We start from the raw sequence: 21,267 nt of genomic DNA, 5'->3' as shown, positions 1-21,267 counted from the left end.
TGAGGGGGTGGAATGGGTTACCTAGTCATGTTGTTGAAGGAGACTCTTCTTCACACAGAGAGTGGTGAGGGGATGGAATGGGTTCCCTAGTCATGTTGTTGAAGGAGACTCTTCTTCACACAGAGAGTGGTGAGGGGATGGAATGGGTTCCCTAGTCATGTTGTTGAAGGAGACTCTTCTTCACACAGAGAGTGGTGAGGGGATGGAATGGGTTCCCTAGTCATGTTGTTGAAGGAGACTCTTCTTCACACAGAGAGTGGTGAGGGGATGGAATGGGTTACCTAGTCATGTTGTTGAAGGAGACTCTTCTTCACACAGAGAGTGGTGAGGGGATGGAATGGGTTCCCTAGTCATGTTGTTGAAGGAGACTCTTCTTCACACAGAGAGTGGTGAGGGGATGGAATGGGTTGCCTAGTCATGTTGTTGAAGGAGACTCTTCTTCACACAGAGAGTGGTGAGGGGATGGAATGGGTTACCTAGTCATGTTGCTGAAGGAGACTCTTCTTCACACAGAGAGTGGTGAGGGGATGGAATGGGTTACCTAGTCATGTTGCTGAAGGAGACTGTTCTTCACACAGAGTGGTGAGGGGGTGAAATGGGTTCCCTAGTCATGTTGTTGAAGGAGACTCTTCTTCACACAGAGAGTGGTGAGGGGATGGAATGGGTTCCCTAGTCATGTTGTTGAAGGAGACTCTTCTTCACACAGAGAGTGGTGAGGGGATGGAATGGGTTCCCTAGTCATGTTGTTGAAGGAGACTCTCCTTCACACAAAGAGTGGTGAGGGGAAGGAACGGGCTACCAAGTCATGTTGCTGATACTGAAGCACTGAGATCCTAGGAGCCGGACGAGCTTGGATAGGTGAAAGCAGACCTCGCTAGAGCTCTCCGAATCATGTCCTCTCTAACTACAGCTGGTACACCAGAGCCATTAACCTGTCTCCCTGTAACACTGCCCCCTACTGGATGTAAGATATACATTACTAACAAATACCACCGACAGTGGTATCTCTTACATCCACTAGGGGCAGAGTGTTGCGGGGGGGGGGGGGGGGGGGGGGGGGGGGGGGGGGCAAGATAATGTTTGAAAGCTCCTTGAGGCCACAGATTTAATTCCATTAAAAAAAAAAAATCTGAATGACAGAACTTGATATACCAAGTAAATCTAAACAAGAGGAATCTATTCATTGAAGAGAAAGTAGATGATATAAAAAGTTTTATTGGAGTAGTTTTAATAAGAGCTACTCAGAATTCCCTATACGACTAGAGAGCTCCACAGTGCACTCAAAATAGGGCCCCCATGGTATATCTATTTTAAACTGTACCGGGATTGGATTGCTGTCATGCAAGCATTGCCCTGTGTACAGGACAGCACGCAATGCCAGCGCAAGAAATGGCAATATTGTATGTACACTGTTCTGAAAACTATCAACTTCCTTTGATCTAAAGAAAAATGTCTATTCCACTAATATACTGTATGTTAACAAATTTGTATTAAGTATTTTTTATTTTTTTTTATTCTTGTGAAATAAATGATAAAACCATACTGCCCTAGACTGAACTGTTCACCTTTTCTCTTAGGGAGGGAGGGAGCGGTTCAGTCTCTATACCTCAAACCTGTCTTGGATTGGAGGGAACACCCTCTCTCACTGTACACAAATAATGAAGAAACAAACAAAAAATAAACATTCATCTTTGTACCAGTAGGTGTCAGCCTTGTCCCCTACATTTTCTACTTCTAACCCTAGTTCCAGTGACAGCTGCCAGTAATCATGTTCATTTTGAATAGAATTTCTGGGGGATTCAACCTGCTTCAGACATTGCTGGCTTCCCAGTTTGTTTACGTTCCCTAGGGTCGTTTTTAGTTGCAGACACCCAGTGCGGGGAAGCAATTAAAAAGGCAAATACAATACTTGAATATAACATCAAAAGACCAACCCCAGGGATTAAAGGAAGGAGCAGGGACTGAAAGATCTGAATTTATTTAGCCAAGAACAAACTAGGGGACACGGCTGAAGTACTTAAAAACGTAAAAGAATTTAACACAGTCAATCTGAAGCCTCGTATAGAAACCAGGACCAGAGGAGGCGGTTGGAAAGTGGAAAGAGGGAAGCAGGTACCTCTTTATACAGAGAGAGGGTTACTGAATGAAGGGTTTTACTGTGTACATTTTCTTTTATGGGATGTAGCTAACAGCAAGTGACCCAGAATACACTGCTGAGGTGAAACAACCCAAGAACTGCAAACAGAAAACCTGAGAATAAGGCACGGAAACTGAGACATTCCTTTAGCCTAAAACAGTACCACATCACATATCATGTTTTGAAATGAAAATCCATGTGTTTCTTTCAAAACTACACTTTGAAACCTACATAGCTAATGGAAGCGCAAAATGACTATGATTTATGGAATTTTTTAGTTAGGGCCCAGTATCCTTGATTGTTTCTGTTCAGTGGGGAGGGGAGGGAGTTCAGGGTGTCTGGCTGGGGTGATGTGTGGTGTGTGGGAGTGGGAGAGAGGTCAAGCTGTCTGGCTTGGTGCTGTGTGTTGGGTGGGGGAGGGATGGAGTTCAGGGTGCCTAGCTGGGTGAGAATGGGAGGCAGTTGAGGATGTCTGGCTGGGTACGGTGTGGAGGGTGGGAGAGGGAGAGAGGAAGGGGGAGGACAACGCTGGGAGATGTTTAGCACAGATGCCAATTTGCACGGTGTGGGGCCATAGAAAATAAAATTAGTGCTGGTTCACAGGAAACAAGACAGAGTTCACAGTGAACTCATGTTCAGGGAATCCGACACAGCACAGCGGAGTTAACCCCTGCACTGCCGGCTGGGAGCTCCTTTTCACTGCACATTTGAGCACATTTCTTATGACTGACTTGTTTTCAATGTCAACTTAGTTCCTTCATGCAAACTTACAAAGCTGACCGAAAAAGTGTAACCTTAAAGGAGCACTCGATAATTAATCTTCACTAACGGCTTAAAAAAAAAAAAATTATCATTAAAAAACAAATTCAAATTTACCATCGCGTGTGCGTTTTTCATATTGGAAAATGTGAAACCTGCAATATATATGAAGCAAGATTTACAGCATTATTTTCTGAGGTGGTCTTGTTTTTGAAAGGAAGGAACATTTCAATACCTCCAGTTCATGTAAACCTGCTAATCTTATGCTGTATACACTATGCAGGGTGGAAATCAGTTGTGAGTCTTATGAATATTACCAGGAGCTTGTCTCCATCCATTATATTCTAGCCAGAATATTTCAGCGTGGTCATTATAAGTTGAGGGTGATATTAACAGGAGCATCATAACTGTGTTTGGCAGTATTACAAATACGTAGGGCAAATCAGTTTTATTGAACAATCACAAATACAATCAAATAAATATTAGGCTACAGTTTCAAGCACAAAAATGCAAGCAGTCCTTTTATGTGATATCACAAAGATCTGTAAGATCATGCGGTCCGAGAGAAATTAATTAACCACATCATGTAATTGCATTCCCAATATTTGCTGTTCTCCCAATATAACTGCTTCACAGATTACTAGGGGGTGTGCTGGCAACAGTGCCCCCCAGTGGATGTATGAAACACAACAAATAGAACGAATGTAGTATTTTTTTTTTTACCTCCACTAGGGGGCAGTTAGACGTGAATCTGAGCGCTCTATGGAGGCCACTTGGGTGCTGTAATCTCTTACCCCCAGGATGCGGAGACTGAATAATGATACATATTTAAGTCACAGCAAACGTGCATTCTCATCATAAACCGTCTTATCAAGTGCAACACCAGGGTAAAGGAAGTTCTCAGTTTGCATGTCTTACTCTCAGGGGTTAAACTTGCACTTCCGAGGTTCAAGCGTGGTACTGGCTGAAAGCATGTTAGTCATTAGGGGAAGCGGCTGATTGGTCAATGACAGGAAAGAAGCTATGGAACAGCCTAGGAAGCGCAATACTATGGTTTGCAAACAGAGGTTTATCTAACTTACCAGATACTGTCTTTTATAACACTTGTTTTTTTTCAAAACTACACAGTTGAACAGATCTGAACAACAGGTAAGATCTATGGAGTTGGCTACAATATCTTGTACACCTGTATAAAGTCTCTCTCTCTCTCAGTGTCTGTTTAATATAAATTTTCTGAAGTATCTTCTGTGACTCTGGGGGTCACCCCACAGCAGTGTTAGTTTGGGGGTTCAGTGGGTCGTGTTCTGGGGTTGTGGGGTCCCGCAGCCCTGCATCGGCCCTGCCTGTCCTGGGTCCTGAAGCCTCTCAGTTTGGGGCTCCAGTGGTCCCTCCAGGGCAGTGCCAGTGACGTCCGGTCGGCTACAACACGCTTTTCATCTGGCCCGATCTCGGAGCTGATCAGCAGGTAGGTGCGACCCACCTGCAATGGGGGGCAGCCACAAGCCAGGTCCCGCTCAGGCACCCACACTGCCTGAACCCCCTTCCGAATTCCAGGCGTCCCGCGGCGGAACACCGACAGCACAGACACAGAGAAGTGCCACCAGGGACCAGAGCGCACCATAGCTTGCACTTGCACCCTCAGCACTGCAGAGACAGACGGGAATCACACTCGTTCACTGTGGGGGTCTGCCAAACCAACTGGCTCACAATGTTTCTAATAAGAAGTAAGGTCGTCTTTTAAAAGGGGGACCAGAGACAATTGTTCTAGTGCTTATAAGACTTGTTTTAAAGCCTTATTTACAACTCATTTCAAGTGGGTTGCTAATAAGACGTAAGGAATGGATTTTAAGTTATTTTATAGTTATTTTAAGTAAGTTATTTAAAAGGGGCCAGCGAGCATATTGCTAGTCTCACCGTAGTCTTTCTGACAATAGGTCCTCAGGTTCATCCTCACTCTCCCGTGAGTCGGCTGGCAGTAGGAGCCACACTCGCCTCCTGGAAGACAGAATCGCGGAGAATCACCTGAGACACGGGGTCCTGGCTCAATATGTGGACTGGATCAACGCACAGTCATTTCTGCAAGTCTTTACACGTGGTGAGCGTAGAGACGTGTCAGTGTGTGAGCCGCGTGACAAATGCGAGCGGGTGTATTTTGTTTAAATGACTGAAATGCATCTCTTGGTCACTTCAGCCAAAAAAAATATTATTTCAGCAACCAGACAGGAGTCGTTCTAGCTACGAGCCACCAGAGGGCGCCCCTCACAACCCTGGAATGCCACGTCTCAATGGCAGGCACTGAATTTGCTTGTGATAACATGGCAAATTTCACGTAGCGATTTTGTTTCGCGATTCGCAAAACAGAGTAATTTTTTTTTTTTTTTTTAATCGTACTGTTGATAATTTTCTTATTTATAACATGCACAGTAAAACAAATAAAACATAAAATAGTTTAATACTATCTACCTATAATTAAACCAGAGATTTGCGTTTTCGTTCGCGAGCTGAGTTGTTCTGGCGCGCAAATACCGGGCTTCAACCCTCCTCGAGCTAGCGTCAGTTACCTCAGAGACTCAAAAACAGAGCTGAAGACAGAGAAGTCGGCGCACGACTTTAATTAATTACTCTTTTAAAAGTATCTTCGAGTTAGTGTAACTTGTCAATACCAGCATACCCAGGTAAGTTTAATCTTTATTTTGATCTTTGTGCTTTTAACTGATCGTTTGAGGCTTGTCATTGTATGTAGAAATACATGGACAGTCGTCATGTACAAAAACACCACACAGAGGCAAACAATTAATGCTCTGTGTTACTGTAAGGAACTTACGGATGTATGTTAGTGTGTTCTGCCCAATTCTTTTTGCTTTTTAAACAAAATAATAATAATAATAATAATAATAATAATAATAATAATAATAATAATAATAATAATAATAATAATAATAATAAATACTGACTTGCTTTTTTCACTTTATATTCTTAAAAATGTAAATACATAAATGTGAACCAAGTCGTTTGTCATTCCCCGTTTCCCTTGTGTATCTGTTTTCTGATATTGCCTGTTGCAATTAGTCAAATAGTCAACCCTCTTAATAACACACATGGGACTGGTGATACGTTGTGACAATAAGCGGAGTTTACATTATCAGGCGTTCAATAACCTAACAAACCAAGCGACCACGTACAAATTTACACAAACGTAACAAGCAATACTCCTACTTTCCTGTAAGCATTATTTTAGCACCTTGAGATTTATTCGTTTTTTATATTTTTATAACTTTTATATTAAACAGGCTCTTATAATCGTTGGCAATTTTGTACGATGTCTTATTTAACATAACATTTTGGACAACAGTTCTTAAGGACTGTCTCAAGGCACATTTTACAAAAAGTTCTTCAAATAAGCCTTCCCTAGCAATGTGTCAACCAAAAAAAAAAAAACACCAGTTCAGAAGACCCAGAGTGGTTTTGTAAATTGATTTTTAAACAAAGACACCTGCTTGTTTTATTCCTGGTAAGATTTCTCATAAAAGCCCCTATTCACAAAACCTCAATAAGGAATGATTCTTGTTGGTGTTTCCTATAGAGTTTCCTATATCAGTTTAGTTTCCCTGTTGCTGGTCACTTACCCAGGCTGTGTTGAGGTGGGTAGGCTGGAGTAGTTGTGACTATTTCCTCGATTCCTAGAGAGACAAACAGAGTCAAGATGAGACCACACAACACTGAGCAGTACCCTGCAGTGGAATTACAGGGCTGCTGTTTATCACCTACATTGTCATAATGTTTCATTTATTTCTTGTTTAATATCCTGTAACATGTGCTCCGTTTCCCTCTGTAGTGCTGTTTCCACACAGATCATTATTTACCAGGCACACTAAATGTACTAAATGTATTTTTTTAAACACCTGCTTCTGCTTCTGATAAAATAGGACAAGGGTCTATAAGATGGGAATTTTGCCTACAAGTGACAACCATAAATGAAATATCTTGCAATGGAAGTTGTTTCACCTTTAATGGAGCTACCATAAGGGGTATATTTGCAGAATTGTCTATTGCTGCAGTCTTATTGTTTCCATGTGTATCCAATCCCATGCAGGCTCATTTTATGTTTTTTTCTACATTGCATTCTTTATCACAGTTGTCTTTACTAATGTCTTCTCTTCTTGTTTAGATTCAGTTTGTATATCATTATCACTTTCAGTTGTCACGTCTTGTTGACTTTTTAAGACTTGAAAAGCCACCCATGCGGCCTCAACAGCGCTCTCAAACACGTCTCCTCTCTACAGCATAGCGACTGTAAAGCAGAAGAATACATTAGCGAAGGTCCCATAGCAATCTTTAATCTCCTTACACAAAAAAAGAAAAATTCAATAACAGACACTTTGACTACAAGTTCAGTGCCTTCACTTTGAAGACGTTGAAAAAGTCTTCCAGTCCAAACTTTTCTCATTGAATTTTATTTTATTTTATTATTTCTTAATTCATCTCTATTAAGTGTTATAATAGTTTTGGACAATCTCCATTCACAAGTTACAAAATAGCTAAACAATACAAACCAACACTATGAATAACATTTATTTGAAATGCTCTGAATGTGTGTGGGGGGCTGGTGTCCCATTTGCACTTTCCGGAGACCTGAATCCAGCTTTGCATTGGCCCCCACCCTCCTTGCGTGTGGCCCCTCCAGTCCAGGGCAGGAATGTGTACCAGGACCTCCCATTGACACTGCTGCCAGCACTGCTGGGTATGATTGACTGACAAAGTTCCACAAGCCGCGGGGTCACTTCGCTGTTTGAATCATTCTACAGCTGGAGGGTCAAGACATTACAATCCATTCCTTATTAGCTCAAGCAGCATTATCACTGCCTGTCTTTAAAGGCATGCTAACAAGGTTTTAAAATATTTTTTTTTTTTACCTGTTATTTGCACTGGCAAGCTTATCACAGGGCTTTAAAGGATTACTAAGCAAGGCTTTAGGTTCCCTCTTATTATCCCCTGCAAGGGAGTTATAGTGGAGGCGGTCGTACGCATGTATATCACAAATTTTTCTATATATCTGGAGAACCGCTTGTCTAATTGTCATGAAACATGTTATTAACATTATTTAGCCTCAGGTTTGGGTGTATGGAGGTGTCTATCTGGAGAGTTGCTTATCAAATTGTGATTAAACATTTATAATTGCTGTTTCTCATTCTATACTAATCTGTGCATACTGTTGATATACATCACAACATTGGGTTAGGGGGCGCTATGCTCACGTATGCAGGGTCTCAGTGGGGATCGGCTCTGCTGGTATCCTGGGGCGCAGCGGTTACAGGTCAGTCCCGTCACCCCGTCTCGGCAGTGACACTGTCCCGAGGTCTGGTTACACCCCTTCTCCAAAGCACCCACTGGGTGACACGAGCAAGCTGGGGAATGAGAACCAGGGAGACAATAAGATAACACCCAGAGCACCCAGACTCACATGTGAGTCTAGAAGAAACTGAGCAGAGAAGCGTTTCAGCTAGTGCCTTCATCAGTGTTAGTGAAACTAGAAGAGACTGACTCAAGCTGATCGACATTTCAGCGAGTGCCTTCATGGTGTTATTGAGGTGAAACTACAAGTCGGTTGGTTACTAGACTCAGTTTCTTCTAGTTTCAGTGACATGAAGGCAGTAGCTGTAATGCTTGTCTGCTTGACTCGGTTTCTTCTCGTGTCACCTCAGTAACAATGCCAGTACTCACGTTTGCAGGCCTTGCGGTGAGTGAGTGGTTTGGTTTGGTCTCGAGTGAAGCCTTCTTTACAGTAGTGACAGTGTCGCCCAGCCATGTTGTGACGGCAGCCCAGACACACACCCCCACTTCTCCGGCCTGAGAGCTTGTACAACTCCATGTTGAAGCGACACCTAGTGGAGTGGAGGTTACACTGACAGGCTGAGGAGAAACGGCACAGGGAACAGGATTCAGAGTAAGTAAACTACTTATTAAAACAGTTCTAGCCTTTCAAATTCATTCTGTTACTCGTGAGAGCATTGTGCACAGGACACCACAGCACGGCTCTGCTCAGGACACTGGAAGCAATCCTGGAGTAAAACATTGTATTTTTAATCCATATTTTTGTTGCTGTAGCTCTTTAGTTTTATAGTGCTTTAGTTTTATAGTGTTTATATGTTCATTTTCCAGGGTGCAGGAGAGCACAGCGAGGCTCTGCCCAGCACTCAGCAGCCAATGCCAGCGCAGTGGATTGTAAATGTGTACAAATACAAACATTTCCTTGTGTACAGGACAAGTTAAAAAAAAAACCTATGTAAGTAATTCAAAAAGATTATTTTCTTTCACTCTTTATCCCTCTCTCCCTTTGTCTCACCTGTTTTTGCTAATTTCCCATCTGAAAGTGTCAGAGAGGTGAGAGGTCACTGCTGGGTCAGAAGGTTGAACACATGCAGTGTGAGAGATTAGTCTGAGAAAATCGCAACACCTGCAGCGGAACTTAGGCAACACGGGCTGGTAGACAGAGACAAGCAGGGTAGTGTCCTCACTCCACATACTGACAGGTTCCTCACCATAGACAGATGGTGCTAGTGCTGTGTTCTGCTCACTCATTGACACCGTATAGTGTTCCCAGACAGGCAGAGGGGGTTGTTCCTCTTACTCATAGACAGAAAGACACACAGGGCTGCGTTATTCTCACTCACAGACGCAGTGGTGTGGTTGTCTGGGGCTGGCTCTTTGCCAGGGACGGTCGCAGTAGAACGGTTTGCAGACATCACAGTCGGGGCCGGCCGTGTTGTGTCGACACTCGCACACTGCCCCACCTTCGGGATCCCGCCTGCAGCGTGAGGCGTGCCCGTTACACTTACACCGCCCCCCCACCTGCACATCGGAGATGGACAGCCAGGGGGTGCCCGGCACTGACATCTCTGCAGCATCACCTAGGAGTGCAATGTTATAGAATTAACAGTGAGAAGCATTCCATTCCTGTACCCCTATTAGCAACATTATCACTGATCCCCCTTTAAAAGGAGAGCTAACCAAGACTTTACAACCTTTTTATTAGTAGCACTAGTTGCGTTGTTACTGCCCCTTTTTAAATGATGCTAACTCTTTCGTATTCAACACTAAAGAGTTAATTTTTAATTTTTTTTTTTCTGGATATCATTTTGGAATCTATCCTCCATTCACTCAAACCCAACCACATAATTACCGGATGAGTGTTCATGCTGCTAAGCAGATATGGAGCCAGATCTGAAGGAACACGATTCTATGCAGCTGGGTTTAAGCATGCTTTCTTCTCCATCAATAAGTGCTTGTTATATAAGGTTACTCCCTGAATATTCATGCAGTACTGGAGTTATTTCTCTCGTGGTAAATTAAAAATCACCTCTGGTGGCTGTTTTCTTGTTCCTCCTTCTTGGAGTCTCTTCAAGTCCCGCCTCTGCCCTTTTCAAACCCTTCCTAATTCCGCTTGACTTCCTGTTCCCAAGCTCCTCCACTCCATCAAGAAAATCAATTGAATTCTTCATCTTCTCTTTACCTCCAAATTTCACCCCATCTCCTCTCCTGGAGGCTCGCCTCTTTCCACCCAGCCCCTCCCTTTTGCTAGACTCCGCCTCTGTGTCCCGAAGCCGAACCCCCATTCCACCTGGGGATTCTGAGACCTTGTGGAAAACGATCCTGATATCGGTAGCAGTGGCCCAGTCCTGTAGAATGGAACTGAAGTCGTAATCTGAGGCAGAGGGTCGCCCATCTAAGGTTGCGAAAGCCAGGACCATCCCTCCTCTGTGCTGCTGCAGGGGCCTGGGGTCCGAACACAGGGCTTCGCTTTCTTGGGTCCTTGATGGGACCACTGTCCGAGCCGGGCGACCAAACTGGGCCAGACAGTGAGGGGAGTAGAACTGAAAAGGTCTCCAGGTTTTGCCAAAATCCATGGACTTGAGAATGGAGACGGACCAGATAAAGTTCTGCAACCCAGAGCAGAACTGCAGGCTGATGTAAGTCAACTCAAATCTGCGCCCCAGGGAGATGGTCAGGGTGTGGTCTTGGTTTGTTCGCCTGTGGACGCAGGTCAGGTTGTGAGGGTTGTTCAGGTCGGTAAGCGACGTGACATTTTCAGAGATTCCTTGTTCCTCTCCACGGGTCTCAACTGGTCTCCCGAAGGCCGCGTTGATGAATTCAGGCAGGCAGTGGTTCGGCCCTCCTTGCCCATCATCGCAGGGGTCCTGAGAGGCCGCCACAGTCCAGCGCAAAGGGACATGGGACAGGATGGAGCGAGAGAGTAAGAGGAGGAGGAGAGGAAAGCAGAGGAGTCCAGCCATGGCAGGATATCATCAGTGCTGAGGGAAAACGAGGAGTGAGAGGGAGGGGGAGAGAATCAGGAAAACGGATCAGTAACCAAACTAGAGCCCAAACACTGGTCTGCTTGACTCCGTCTCTTCTAGTTTCAATAACCCTGATGAAGGCACTGGAGCCCAAATGCTGGTCTGCTTGACTCAGTTTCTTCTAGTTTCAGTAGCACTGATTAAGGCACTAGAGCCCAAATGCTGATTTGCTTGACTCAGTCTCTTCTACTTTCAATAACACCGATGAAGGCAGCTGAAGCGCTTCTCTGATTCTCCTAGTTTTACCTAATATTTCTTGAGCCCCTAATCCTTGAAGGCTCAGGAATGACAAGCATGTTTTATACAGTGTGAAGAGAGAGCAGCTGCTGTAACATGACATGTTGCACATCCATCATTTTTATGCGTCTCGTAATATATCGCTATAGAAGTTCTGGATACATATTTTTTTGTGAAGATTTTTTTTTTTTTTTTTTAATGTGTAAAACATGTTTATTGCAGCGATGCCTCGTTCTGGTTTAATCTCAAGCATATCATTCCCCGAGCATCACATTGTTGCAGAATATCCTTTCAGCTTCTTTTCTTTTTATAAGTTTTAAAATTCACGTTGACCGAGAATTTCTTTGTTGGTTTTAAATCCGTAATTTATTTTTTAGTTTTCTTTGTAATTCTTCTTCCCCTCTTGCCCCTCTCCTCTGTCTCTCAGGGGAATGCTCCTAAGTGCCTGTGATTAATGAGTTCTTAACGAGCGTGTGATAAGTCCCAGCAAAGTCAGCAGGGATGAGTAAACTGTCTCTGTGGGGAAGGCATGAACACAATAAGCCTTTAGCCATTGGGAGGGCAGGCTGGAGTTACAGCACAGCCCTATGGGAAACAAGCTTGTCTTCCAGACAGACTGCAGGGAAGCATATCAGTGTTGCACAGGGTTCATTGCACAATGGTTCACCGATGGGCTTCAGTGAGCAACGCTAATATTGTTCCCCACCTCATATCAGGAAATGCAGTCTTTTCAGAAGCAATTTTCACCGGAAATAGTTGGTAATAATAATAATAATAATAATAATAATAATAATAATAATAATAATAATAATAAATAATATTGAAATAGGAAAATACAAACCATACAAGGTATCCTTTTAAAGTTGCATCCAGTGGTATTTTTTTTTCTGTTCACTAATTAGGATGCTTACAATCATGCTGAGTGATTCTTAAAGTAATTAATCAAATATTGCTTTTTGTAAAATGTGATTAGTCTGTGTCAAGGTGCTTTCACCTGGGTTCAGAAACTGCTGTTCAGTAGTTGTCAAAAATTTAAATTAGAACAACATGATTGCAAAAAAAAGATAAGGGATCTCAAATAAAGGATCCGTGATTTTAATACTGGAGTTTGGTTTCTGCAGCATGCATGTCATTATAATTGCCTGCTGCATTATGAACATGTTATCAAATATGTATTTAAAATTAATGATTTTTAGTTTCAGTAATTTAAGATCCGATTTAAAAGCAGGAATGGCAAACGGTGAAAAAAAACACCTTGTGAAAATTAACAAGAGATTTGGAGTTTTATTGCCCGAGGATTGAATTCCCAGTCGCTGTTGGAGAGGGGAAACGTGAGCCCGCCAATTTTAGATCTTTTTTTTTTTGTCCTGCACATGAAAGGGAGGGAAATACCAAAGGCTAGGGGTTAAACAGGAATGTAGCTGAAAAAGAGATCTAATGTCAGATATAGGAAACACTGTAGGCAGCATGAAACTCAAAGGTACACAATTCTCAAAGGCAGCCCTGTACCAGTTTAACATTGACCCTGAGTAGAGCTGCCATTATAGAGCCACTGTCTGTGTGCATCACCACTGAAGATCATTTGGGTAGGGTAGTTACCATTCTACCAGCCTCATCCCAGTATAGTTGACCTATTGCTACCCCTGCCCCATGGTCTAATTCAGAATCGTTGCATTGCCGTGGTAGTGGCATTATCTGTCTGCATTGCCACTGAAGATCATTTGAGAAGGATATAACTGTGGTACCATTCTGCCAATGGCAGCCTCATCCCATTGTAGCTGCCCTATACCTATACTACCGTTGCCCCTCAGTGTAATACAGAACCATTGGATTGTAGCCCTGTCTATCTGCATTGCTATTCAAGTTTAAAGATCCTCAAACTACTCAACCTAATTACAATAACAACCATTCAGAAAATCGGGTTTGGTAAAATAGAATTAAATACTATTCAGAACATATTGCGTCTGTTATTGTGGAATACGATTATGTCACAGCTGTTGAAAACAATATTAATGCCAATACTGAAAGACAAGCTCTTTTAAAAGTGTAGCTATTTAATTTGGTGTCAAATTCATCACGGTTTTGTCTGTATTAAAGACGTGGTTGTTGGTTCAGAGAGATGTATTTGTCGGCTGCCCGTTACACTCCGTTTTTTTTTTAAATCGCCGTGTTTGAGACGCATTAAGAAACAGATGAAGTGGATTTCGCCTGTCTCACATATTTTAAAATTCTTCGTCATGGAATTGGAAGAACGTGAGTGCTCGCCCGAATGCCGTGGCTGTTTTTCACAACATCAAAAAATAAACAAGACCGAGAACGAATATATATATATATATATATATATATATATATATATATATATATATATATATATATATATATATATATATATATATATATATTTTTTTTTTTTGGTGCGTGTTTATATTTAATATCTCGTTTCATTTTATTATTTATTGCAAGTTTGTACTTATTTATTGAAGTTGACCCTATTAAATAAACATAATACAAAAAACAAAAGATACCTTTCGAGATAGTCCAGTACTGCATGCGTGTTTAGTTATGGCTATTATTTTGTTTAATCAAATTAATTTATACACACAGGTTATAAATGAATATAAATGAAATCCATGTTGCTGTTTGACTTGTTAGAATAACAAACATTCGTTCCATTGCCATTAAAAAAGACTCCAAGGAGCAGGTATTTTACATTTATTAATTTACACAAAATTCCATAATAGCCATAAAAATATATCGCGGATATTTTATATATATTCGATGTATTATTATTATTATTATTATTATTATTATTATTATTATTATTATTATTATTATTATATAGCTATTATATATTATATATATATATATATATATATATATATATATAATATATATATATATATATATATATATATATATATATATATATCTTATATATGATATTTTATATTGTAGAATATATAGTTTTATATAATTATAAAACGCAGCCATTGTATTCAACAAAATATTTATATACAGAAACACGTGTAGCTTTTGAAATAGATGTGTTATGTGTTTGCCTATGAATTAATGTAAAAGCTATACAGTTTGCACGGGTTTTTGATAGCCGGAATAAAACACATGTAAACTCTATCTGTAGTTGTTGTATGGACGGTGATATATTGAGTATATGTCGGCTATAATTTAAAAAAAAAAAAAAAAAAATTGTCAATTGCTAATAACTAAAATCAATAAAGTAACGAGTTTAATAAATAAATACAATGATAAAATAAACTAAACAGAAACAGATGTGATTCCACTGGGTCGAACCCAATTATCTTATATTATATATAGATCTATTATATATAATATATATATATATATATATATATATATATATATATATATATATATATATATATATAATTAAATAAATACAACACACACACACACACACACAAAATAAAACAATATTATAAAAAACAGGTACCGTCTAATCATAAGTTCAGATCGACACAACATGACAAATACATTTAAAAACTGCAGCCCGAAACCTCTACAGGTGTTTCGCGTTGATTTTGTGCTTCGTGGACCTTTACTAAGCTTGTTTTTCTGGTTTTGTTTTGTATATTTCTACAGCGCTGTACAGAATAGACTCATCAATTAGGAATTGACTGTTTAGGTGAAAATGTAACGAGACTGGACACTGAATGGGAAATCCACACACACACACAAATCACCAACAAAATAAAAGCGCGTTATTTTGATAAGCTAGTTTTCTATGTGTGTGTGTCTATGAGGCGTGTATTAAAATAGACTGTATTTGATTAACCTGGACTAAGAAATAAGCGAGAGAGATTAAAAAAAAAAAAACACACACACACACACACACACACCTCTAAATGCTACCAAACTATAAGTAAAGAAACCGGGGAAACACAAACGCCGTTAACTTCAATGTATATTTTAGATTATTTGACTCTGACGGCTGTCACTACACTCTCATAATACCATGCTCGCCAGTACTAATATGACGACAACAATAATTAACCCTCACATATAATAAGAATAATATTTCTTTTGGTTTGTTATAAAATCGCCAGTGATAATCAGAATGGTCTCCGAGGGGAGGTGCAGTCCCCGGCGAGGAGGAGCGCTTAATCACCGGCTCATTGCTCTCCATTCATTACGCTCTGCTACCGCATTGCTGGAGTAACAGGTAAGGATACACCTCACTGACGAGAGCAGAGCACCGGGCTAGAGAGGCGAGCGAGCCGGGAGAGACCTCTGGCAGCTCAGTGTGACACAAAGCATGCCAGCGCGGTTTTAATACATACTGTAAAAATCATGTTACCATTGAAGCGAGGACCGCACACTGATAAGACACGCTGACACAAACAGTACAAACGTGCACATGTATTGGCTCATAGACCACGGGAGCGCTGCTTTACAAAATAATTTGCATACTGGTATCACGTGGTGTCTTTATAGCATATGGCAGACCGTGATATTGATGCGATGCAGAAATGTCTTTATAATATATAGCACTAGACCCTGATATTGATGAGACACAGCCCTCTGAAATGTCTTTATAATATACAGCACTAGACCCTGATATTGATGAGATCCAGCCCTCTGAAATGTCTTTATAATATATAGCACTAGACCCTGATATTGATGAGACACAGCCCTCTGAAATGTCTTTATAATATACAGCACTAGACCCTGATATTGATGAGATCCAGCCCTCTGAAATGTCTTTATAATATACAGCACTAGACCCTGATATTGATGAGACACAGCCCTCTGAAATGTCTTTATAATATACAGCACTAGACCCTGATATTGATGAGACACAGCCCTCTGAAATGTCTTTATAATATACAGCACTAGACCCTGATATTGATGAGACCCAGCCCTCTGAAATGTCTTTATAATATACAGCACTAGACCCTGATATTGATGAGACACAGCCCTCTGAAATGTCTTTATAATATACAGCACTAGACCCTGATATTGATGAGATCCAGCCCTCTGAAATGTCTTTATAATACACAGCACTAAACTTTGATATTGATGCTGTACGGCCCTCTGAAATAACGAGTCTATTCCTATCAATACGTTGAGAGCGGCGCGTCCCTGCACAGCGCTGTATAAATATACAAAACAAAACCACAAAACAATCTTTGTAAAGATGCACGAAGCACAACATCAACGCGAAACACATGTAGAGGTTTCGGGCTGCAGTGTTGAAAAGCTCGTCAGACGCAATTTTTACATTTATTTGTCATGTTGTGTCGATCTGAACTTATGATGTCATGATGATTAGACGGCACCTGCTTTTTATAATGTTTTATTTTGTGTGTGTGTATTTTATTTAATTGTTAATATTTATTTTTTTTAACTGGGTTCGATCCCCAGTGGAATCACATATGTTTCTGTTTAGTTTATTGTATTATTGTTTTTATTTATTAAACTCGTTACTTTAGTTATTAACACTATTATTGTGTTAAATAAACACGCACACGCATACACACATACACACACACACACACACACACACACACACACACACATATATATATATATATATATATATATATATATATATATATATATATATATATATATATATATATATATAACATATAAAACATTCCACCTGTTGGAAAACAACAGAAAAAGTATTTCATTTTATACTGGAAATAAAGTTTGGGATATGAGTCGGGGTAAAACAGACAGAGTTTCGGACTGTCAGCAGACAAGTTATTCAGCATTGATATCACTGCTGCAGACACTTGGAAAAATACATTATTATCCAAATGTGGGTTATTTATTTGTTTCTTTAGAAAATGTCACGCCAGTATAAACTCTTGAGAAGCAACTCGTTTTTTAGTGCCCCACAACCCTGAACAGCGAGCCGGGGCGGTGGGAGCCCGTGTTTGTTTTGACACCGCTGGGACAGGTACACGCGAATCCGCGGGCTCCACTTCATACTAGAGCCCGTGTAGGCCTTCAGTGCTCCGCAGCCATTTCCAGAATTTCATGAAGTGTCAAAACAAAATAAACGGTGTTTAATTAACAGTTTGTAATAAGAGTTAATTAACAGATATAAAAAAAGTGAATCTACTACAATCTTGTGTGTTTGTAATATCTGGGTGCCACAGGCTCAAGGTCAGAACGGCCCCCGTATCAGATTGTATTGTAATCTAGGCCTTGAATTGAATTTCGGTTATTTCTTATGTTTTTTCGATTTCTGTTTTTTGACCCGTCATTTAAATGTATGTTTGCGCTATGGAAATCCTCATTAAGTTTATATAAAACTAGAACCGGCAAAACAGTGACTCAAGTTCTACACTGAAGATGTTTGTTACTACTCTATTTAAAAACAATAACAAGGAATTCACTCAAAACAAGAATGTGAGATGAAACGCTTTGACAAGAGGGTCTTAGCTTCAGTTTAAAAAAAAAACAAAAACAAACAGAAAACTATTGTTTTTTTTGTTTGTTTGTTTTGTTTAGTTTTTTTAAACAAAACCTATACGGGTCCAACCAACACTTTAGATTAGAATGTGCGTTACCAGTTCATTTCGTTGTGTTTTCTTTTTAAAAGCGGAGTTGTTTAAATATACAACAACAACCGTTTAATATGCATTCGACGTGTAATTACATTGGCTTACAATTTGTTTTAGATTTTTTAAAATCTCGTATTCAGTTTTTGTATTCATCCAAATTCAGACGATTAAAAACAGGAATGACGCAAGTAAAAAAAAAAAAAAAAACTAATGAAAATGGTTTTTCCACCGTTTTCTTAAAAACTGAGTTTCAGAAAAACAAACCTCTATTTCCTGCAAATTAAATAAACGCCAATTAAAATAGAAAAAAAGCAACATATAAGATATCTAAAAGCTGGAGATATATCATTCAAATACATGTTTTACCCACACAACTAAATCTCTATATACAATTAAACGTACAGTTGATTTTTGATGTTGGCATATATATTTGTATTTGAATAGGTTTCTGCTATATAAATATGTTTAAGAATTGAATTTAAGAAACGGGCGAAATTATGGAAAACGATTAAATATCAAATCATTTAAACTGAAAACCATTATGGAAGGGTAAGTATTTACCCCACTCTACTTATTTACCCCACTCTGGGACAGGTGTTCCCGTGTCCCCGAGCTGCAGGTGGAAGTCTCTTATAAACGATGGCTTTTCAGAAACAAGCAGCTATTATTTCTGTTCAAAGGACAGGAGTCCGGACTCAGGACAGGAGAGGTTCTGCCTAAAAGCTACGGCAAAAAAAAAATAAAAAAAATGAAATAGTGTGGACGCTGTTTCACCCATATTGTTTCATTGTGTGTGTGTGAACCTGATGAGACGCCATAGGTGTCGAAACGCGTTGTTTGTTTGCTATCACCATGTTTTTAAGAAATAAATGATTTTTGAATATGAATGAATATAAATCAGCAGGAGTTACCTATTGTGTCATTTTGAAGAAGAAAAATGTGCATGGCAAGGCATGTTTGGCTCAAAGATTTTTGTACTATATATATATATATATATATATATATATATATATATATATATATATATATATATATATATATATATATATATATATATATATGTACTACAAAGGCAAAAACACGTTTTTGTTTTTCACAGTACATCCATGTGTTTTGACACTTATTAACTAAAATATATATAATATATATATATCAGGACCTGTAAAGACGGATGTCCTGCAGTCGACCTATGGAAACGTCACGACATTTGCTGCTTTAAACGAGTATTATTATATATATATATATATATATATATATATATATATATATATATATATATAATATATATCTCTCACTTTAGACATAATTCTCTGAGTGAAATCTGTATTAAGATTACCCGGAGGGACAGTCTAATAGAGGCCTCTTAACACAGATGGTCTCTTAAAGAGAGCTCATACTTATGAATTTTATACCAGTCTCTGATGTATACACACACACACACACACACACACACACACACACATACATACACACATATATATATATATATATATATATATATATATATGTAGAAAAATTTTGTAACAACATATTGTGCAAAACACACGAAATTAACTTAACAACTTAATAATTTGTAAACAAACGCGGCAAATCCTAATTAGATATATAATTAAGATTAATTAACTAACGATCTACGTCAAACATGTCTGCCCAGACCCACAGGTCAATACGTCAGTTATGCATGTTTATATTTGCTATAAAAATATATGAAATCGGGTTTGACCAAAGACTGCATCATTCTGAAAAAAAAAAAAAAAAAAAGGGACTATTTATTGATAGAAGAAGGCGTTTTATGAAAATCAGATTTATTTAAGGAAATATTTGCTAATAAACATCACGTGCGGGGCTGACATCAGTCCGCTCCAGAAAACAAATAAATAAATACGTCTTTCTTTCTTTCTTTCTTTTGTAAACAAACAAACAAAAAAAAAACATATATTACCGGTATTGAAAAGTCATACCTCTTAAATATGTATATTTTCCATATTATTTTGTTCCAATGTATTGTTAATAGCACAACTACAAATCTATAGACACATCAACAAAACCAAGAACAAGGCTCTGCGGTCGACACTTAATTAACCGTATCGACGCGCAATATTCCAGTTTGTATATTGTCCTAAAAGCAAAAACGCGAGGTTATCTATAATCTCCTACTCGTCCGACCTTTAGCTTTTGTACGTAATCAGACGCCGTTTGTGTTAATTTTAAAACTTTTTTTTTTTTTGAGAGAGAGAGAGTAACTAATCAACTTGACAACGCGTTGATGGTTTTCTTCTAAATTTAAAACTAGGCTCATGCAACGCGCATTCTTCAGCGAAACTCTCTCAGCGCAACACCTGGAAAGAAGCGAAACCTTATTAAACGCACTGGAATGAATAGTAGACTTACTTTGGCGATGTTCACCATTGCCTTTGAACCGCCTCTGTGTAGAAACGGTGAAATAACTCGCAGTCAATATCCCATCTCCCAAGCCACGCCGCCGCAGAGCCGCTGCTGTAGAGTACTGGAGTTGCGCTGGACACGAGAGGCACCCTGTACCCGGAGCCCTGACGTAGGAAAACGACCCGTTTAACTTTCATGTTGTCACCCGAGCACCCCCCCCCCCTCCCTTGTCAAAAACACCGTGTCGTAATAAAAGAGCAGGTTCCTGTCGCCGCTCCATTCTATGCACCGTTTAGAATACCCGGACACTGAAACAGGTGGGGCAAATTATTACAAACAAAACGGGACAGTTTGTAAGGGGCAACTGGGCAGCTAGCCCGACTCGGACACAGCAGCGCGCCTTGTTGATCCGGGAATCCGGGTTATAAGTATGTGCTACATATGGCATGTGGTTATGCTATGAGTATCCAATCTATCGCACATGTGATAACACGCTATTGTGATGTCATAATCTACACAGCGCCTCGTCGTTTGGCCGCACTTTTGTAATATGAATAATTTATAAAATAATGCGTCTGATATCATTCTCCAATGGAAATTCTAGACATCATTTTGAAACGACTTTAGTGTAGCTCTATGCCTACAATACAGTGTTGCAGAAACATCGCGAAAACGCTACTGGTTTGGAAATGGCATGACGTTGCCTTTGTAAACATTTGGGTTTAAGTGAGATCGCTGTATTGTATTGGGATGCCTTAGCGAGATCATTATCCTATAGTCAATCTAAGGAACCGGTTTCTTTAACAAATGCATACATTTAACGGCGACCAGCCTCAGTATC

At 39.8% G+C, this 21,267-nt stretch overlaps 1 protein-coding gene and 1 non-coding gene across 2 annotated transcripts; both read right to left on the bottom strand.

Moving 5' to 3' along the window:
* Nucleotides 1–1,199: 1,199 nt before the first annotated feature.
* ntn5 (netrin 5) lies at nucleotides 1,200–20,569 on the bottom strand. The gene is made up of 8 exons (XM_041238317.1): nucleotides 20,433–20,569; nucleotides 10,254–11,205; nucleotides 9,568–9,804; nucleotides 8,618–8,806; nucleotides 8,152–8,301; nucleotides 6,523–6,576; nucleotides 4,811–4,891; nucleotides 1,200–4,540 (listed from the first exon to the last, which is right to left on the bottom strand). Exons 2-8 carry the CDS (start codon nucleotides 11,185–11,187, stop codon nucleotides 4,173–4,175), a joined length of 2,013 nt encoding a protein of 670 aa, XP_041094251.1. The 5' UTR covers nucleotides 11,188–11,205; nucleotides 20,433–20,569; the 3' UTR covers nucleotides 1,200–4,172.
* On the bottom strand, nucleotides 15,575–15,708 carry LOC121306625. Its single transcript, XR_005948230.1, has one exon. It is a non-coding gene; the product is annotated as a U8 small nucleolar RNA (small nucleolar RNA).
* Nucleotides 20,570–21,267: the final 698 nt, after the last annotated feature.

This window comes from Polyodon spathula, chromosome 48, assembly GCF_017654505.1.
Source record: "Polyodon spathula isolate WHYD16114869_AA chromosome 48, ASM1765450v1, whole genome shotgun sequence".
Taxonomy (NCBI): domain Eukaryota; kingdom Metazoa; phylum Chordata; class Actinopteri; order Acipenseriformes; family Polyodontidae; genus Polyodon; species Polyodon spathula.
This window is presented reverse-complemented; position numbering and strand designations above follow the sequence as displayed.

Bases quoted from the DNA above. Each gene is read 5' to 3' on its own strand.
- ntn5 (XM_041238317.1), bottom strand. From the start codon at position 11,187: ATGGCTGGACTCCTCTGCTTTCCTCTCCTCCTCCTCTTACTCTCTCGC. The intron at 8,807-9,567 runs GTGAGTGAGAAT...GTTTCTCCTCAG, and splicing joins ACAACCACACCACTGCGTCT to CCTGTCAGTGTAACCTCCAC. The intron at 4,892-6,522 runs GTAAGTGACCAG...TCTGTCTTCCAG, and splicing joins CCCACCTCAACACAGCCTGG to GAGGCGAGTGTGGCTCCTAC.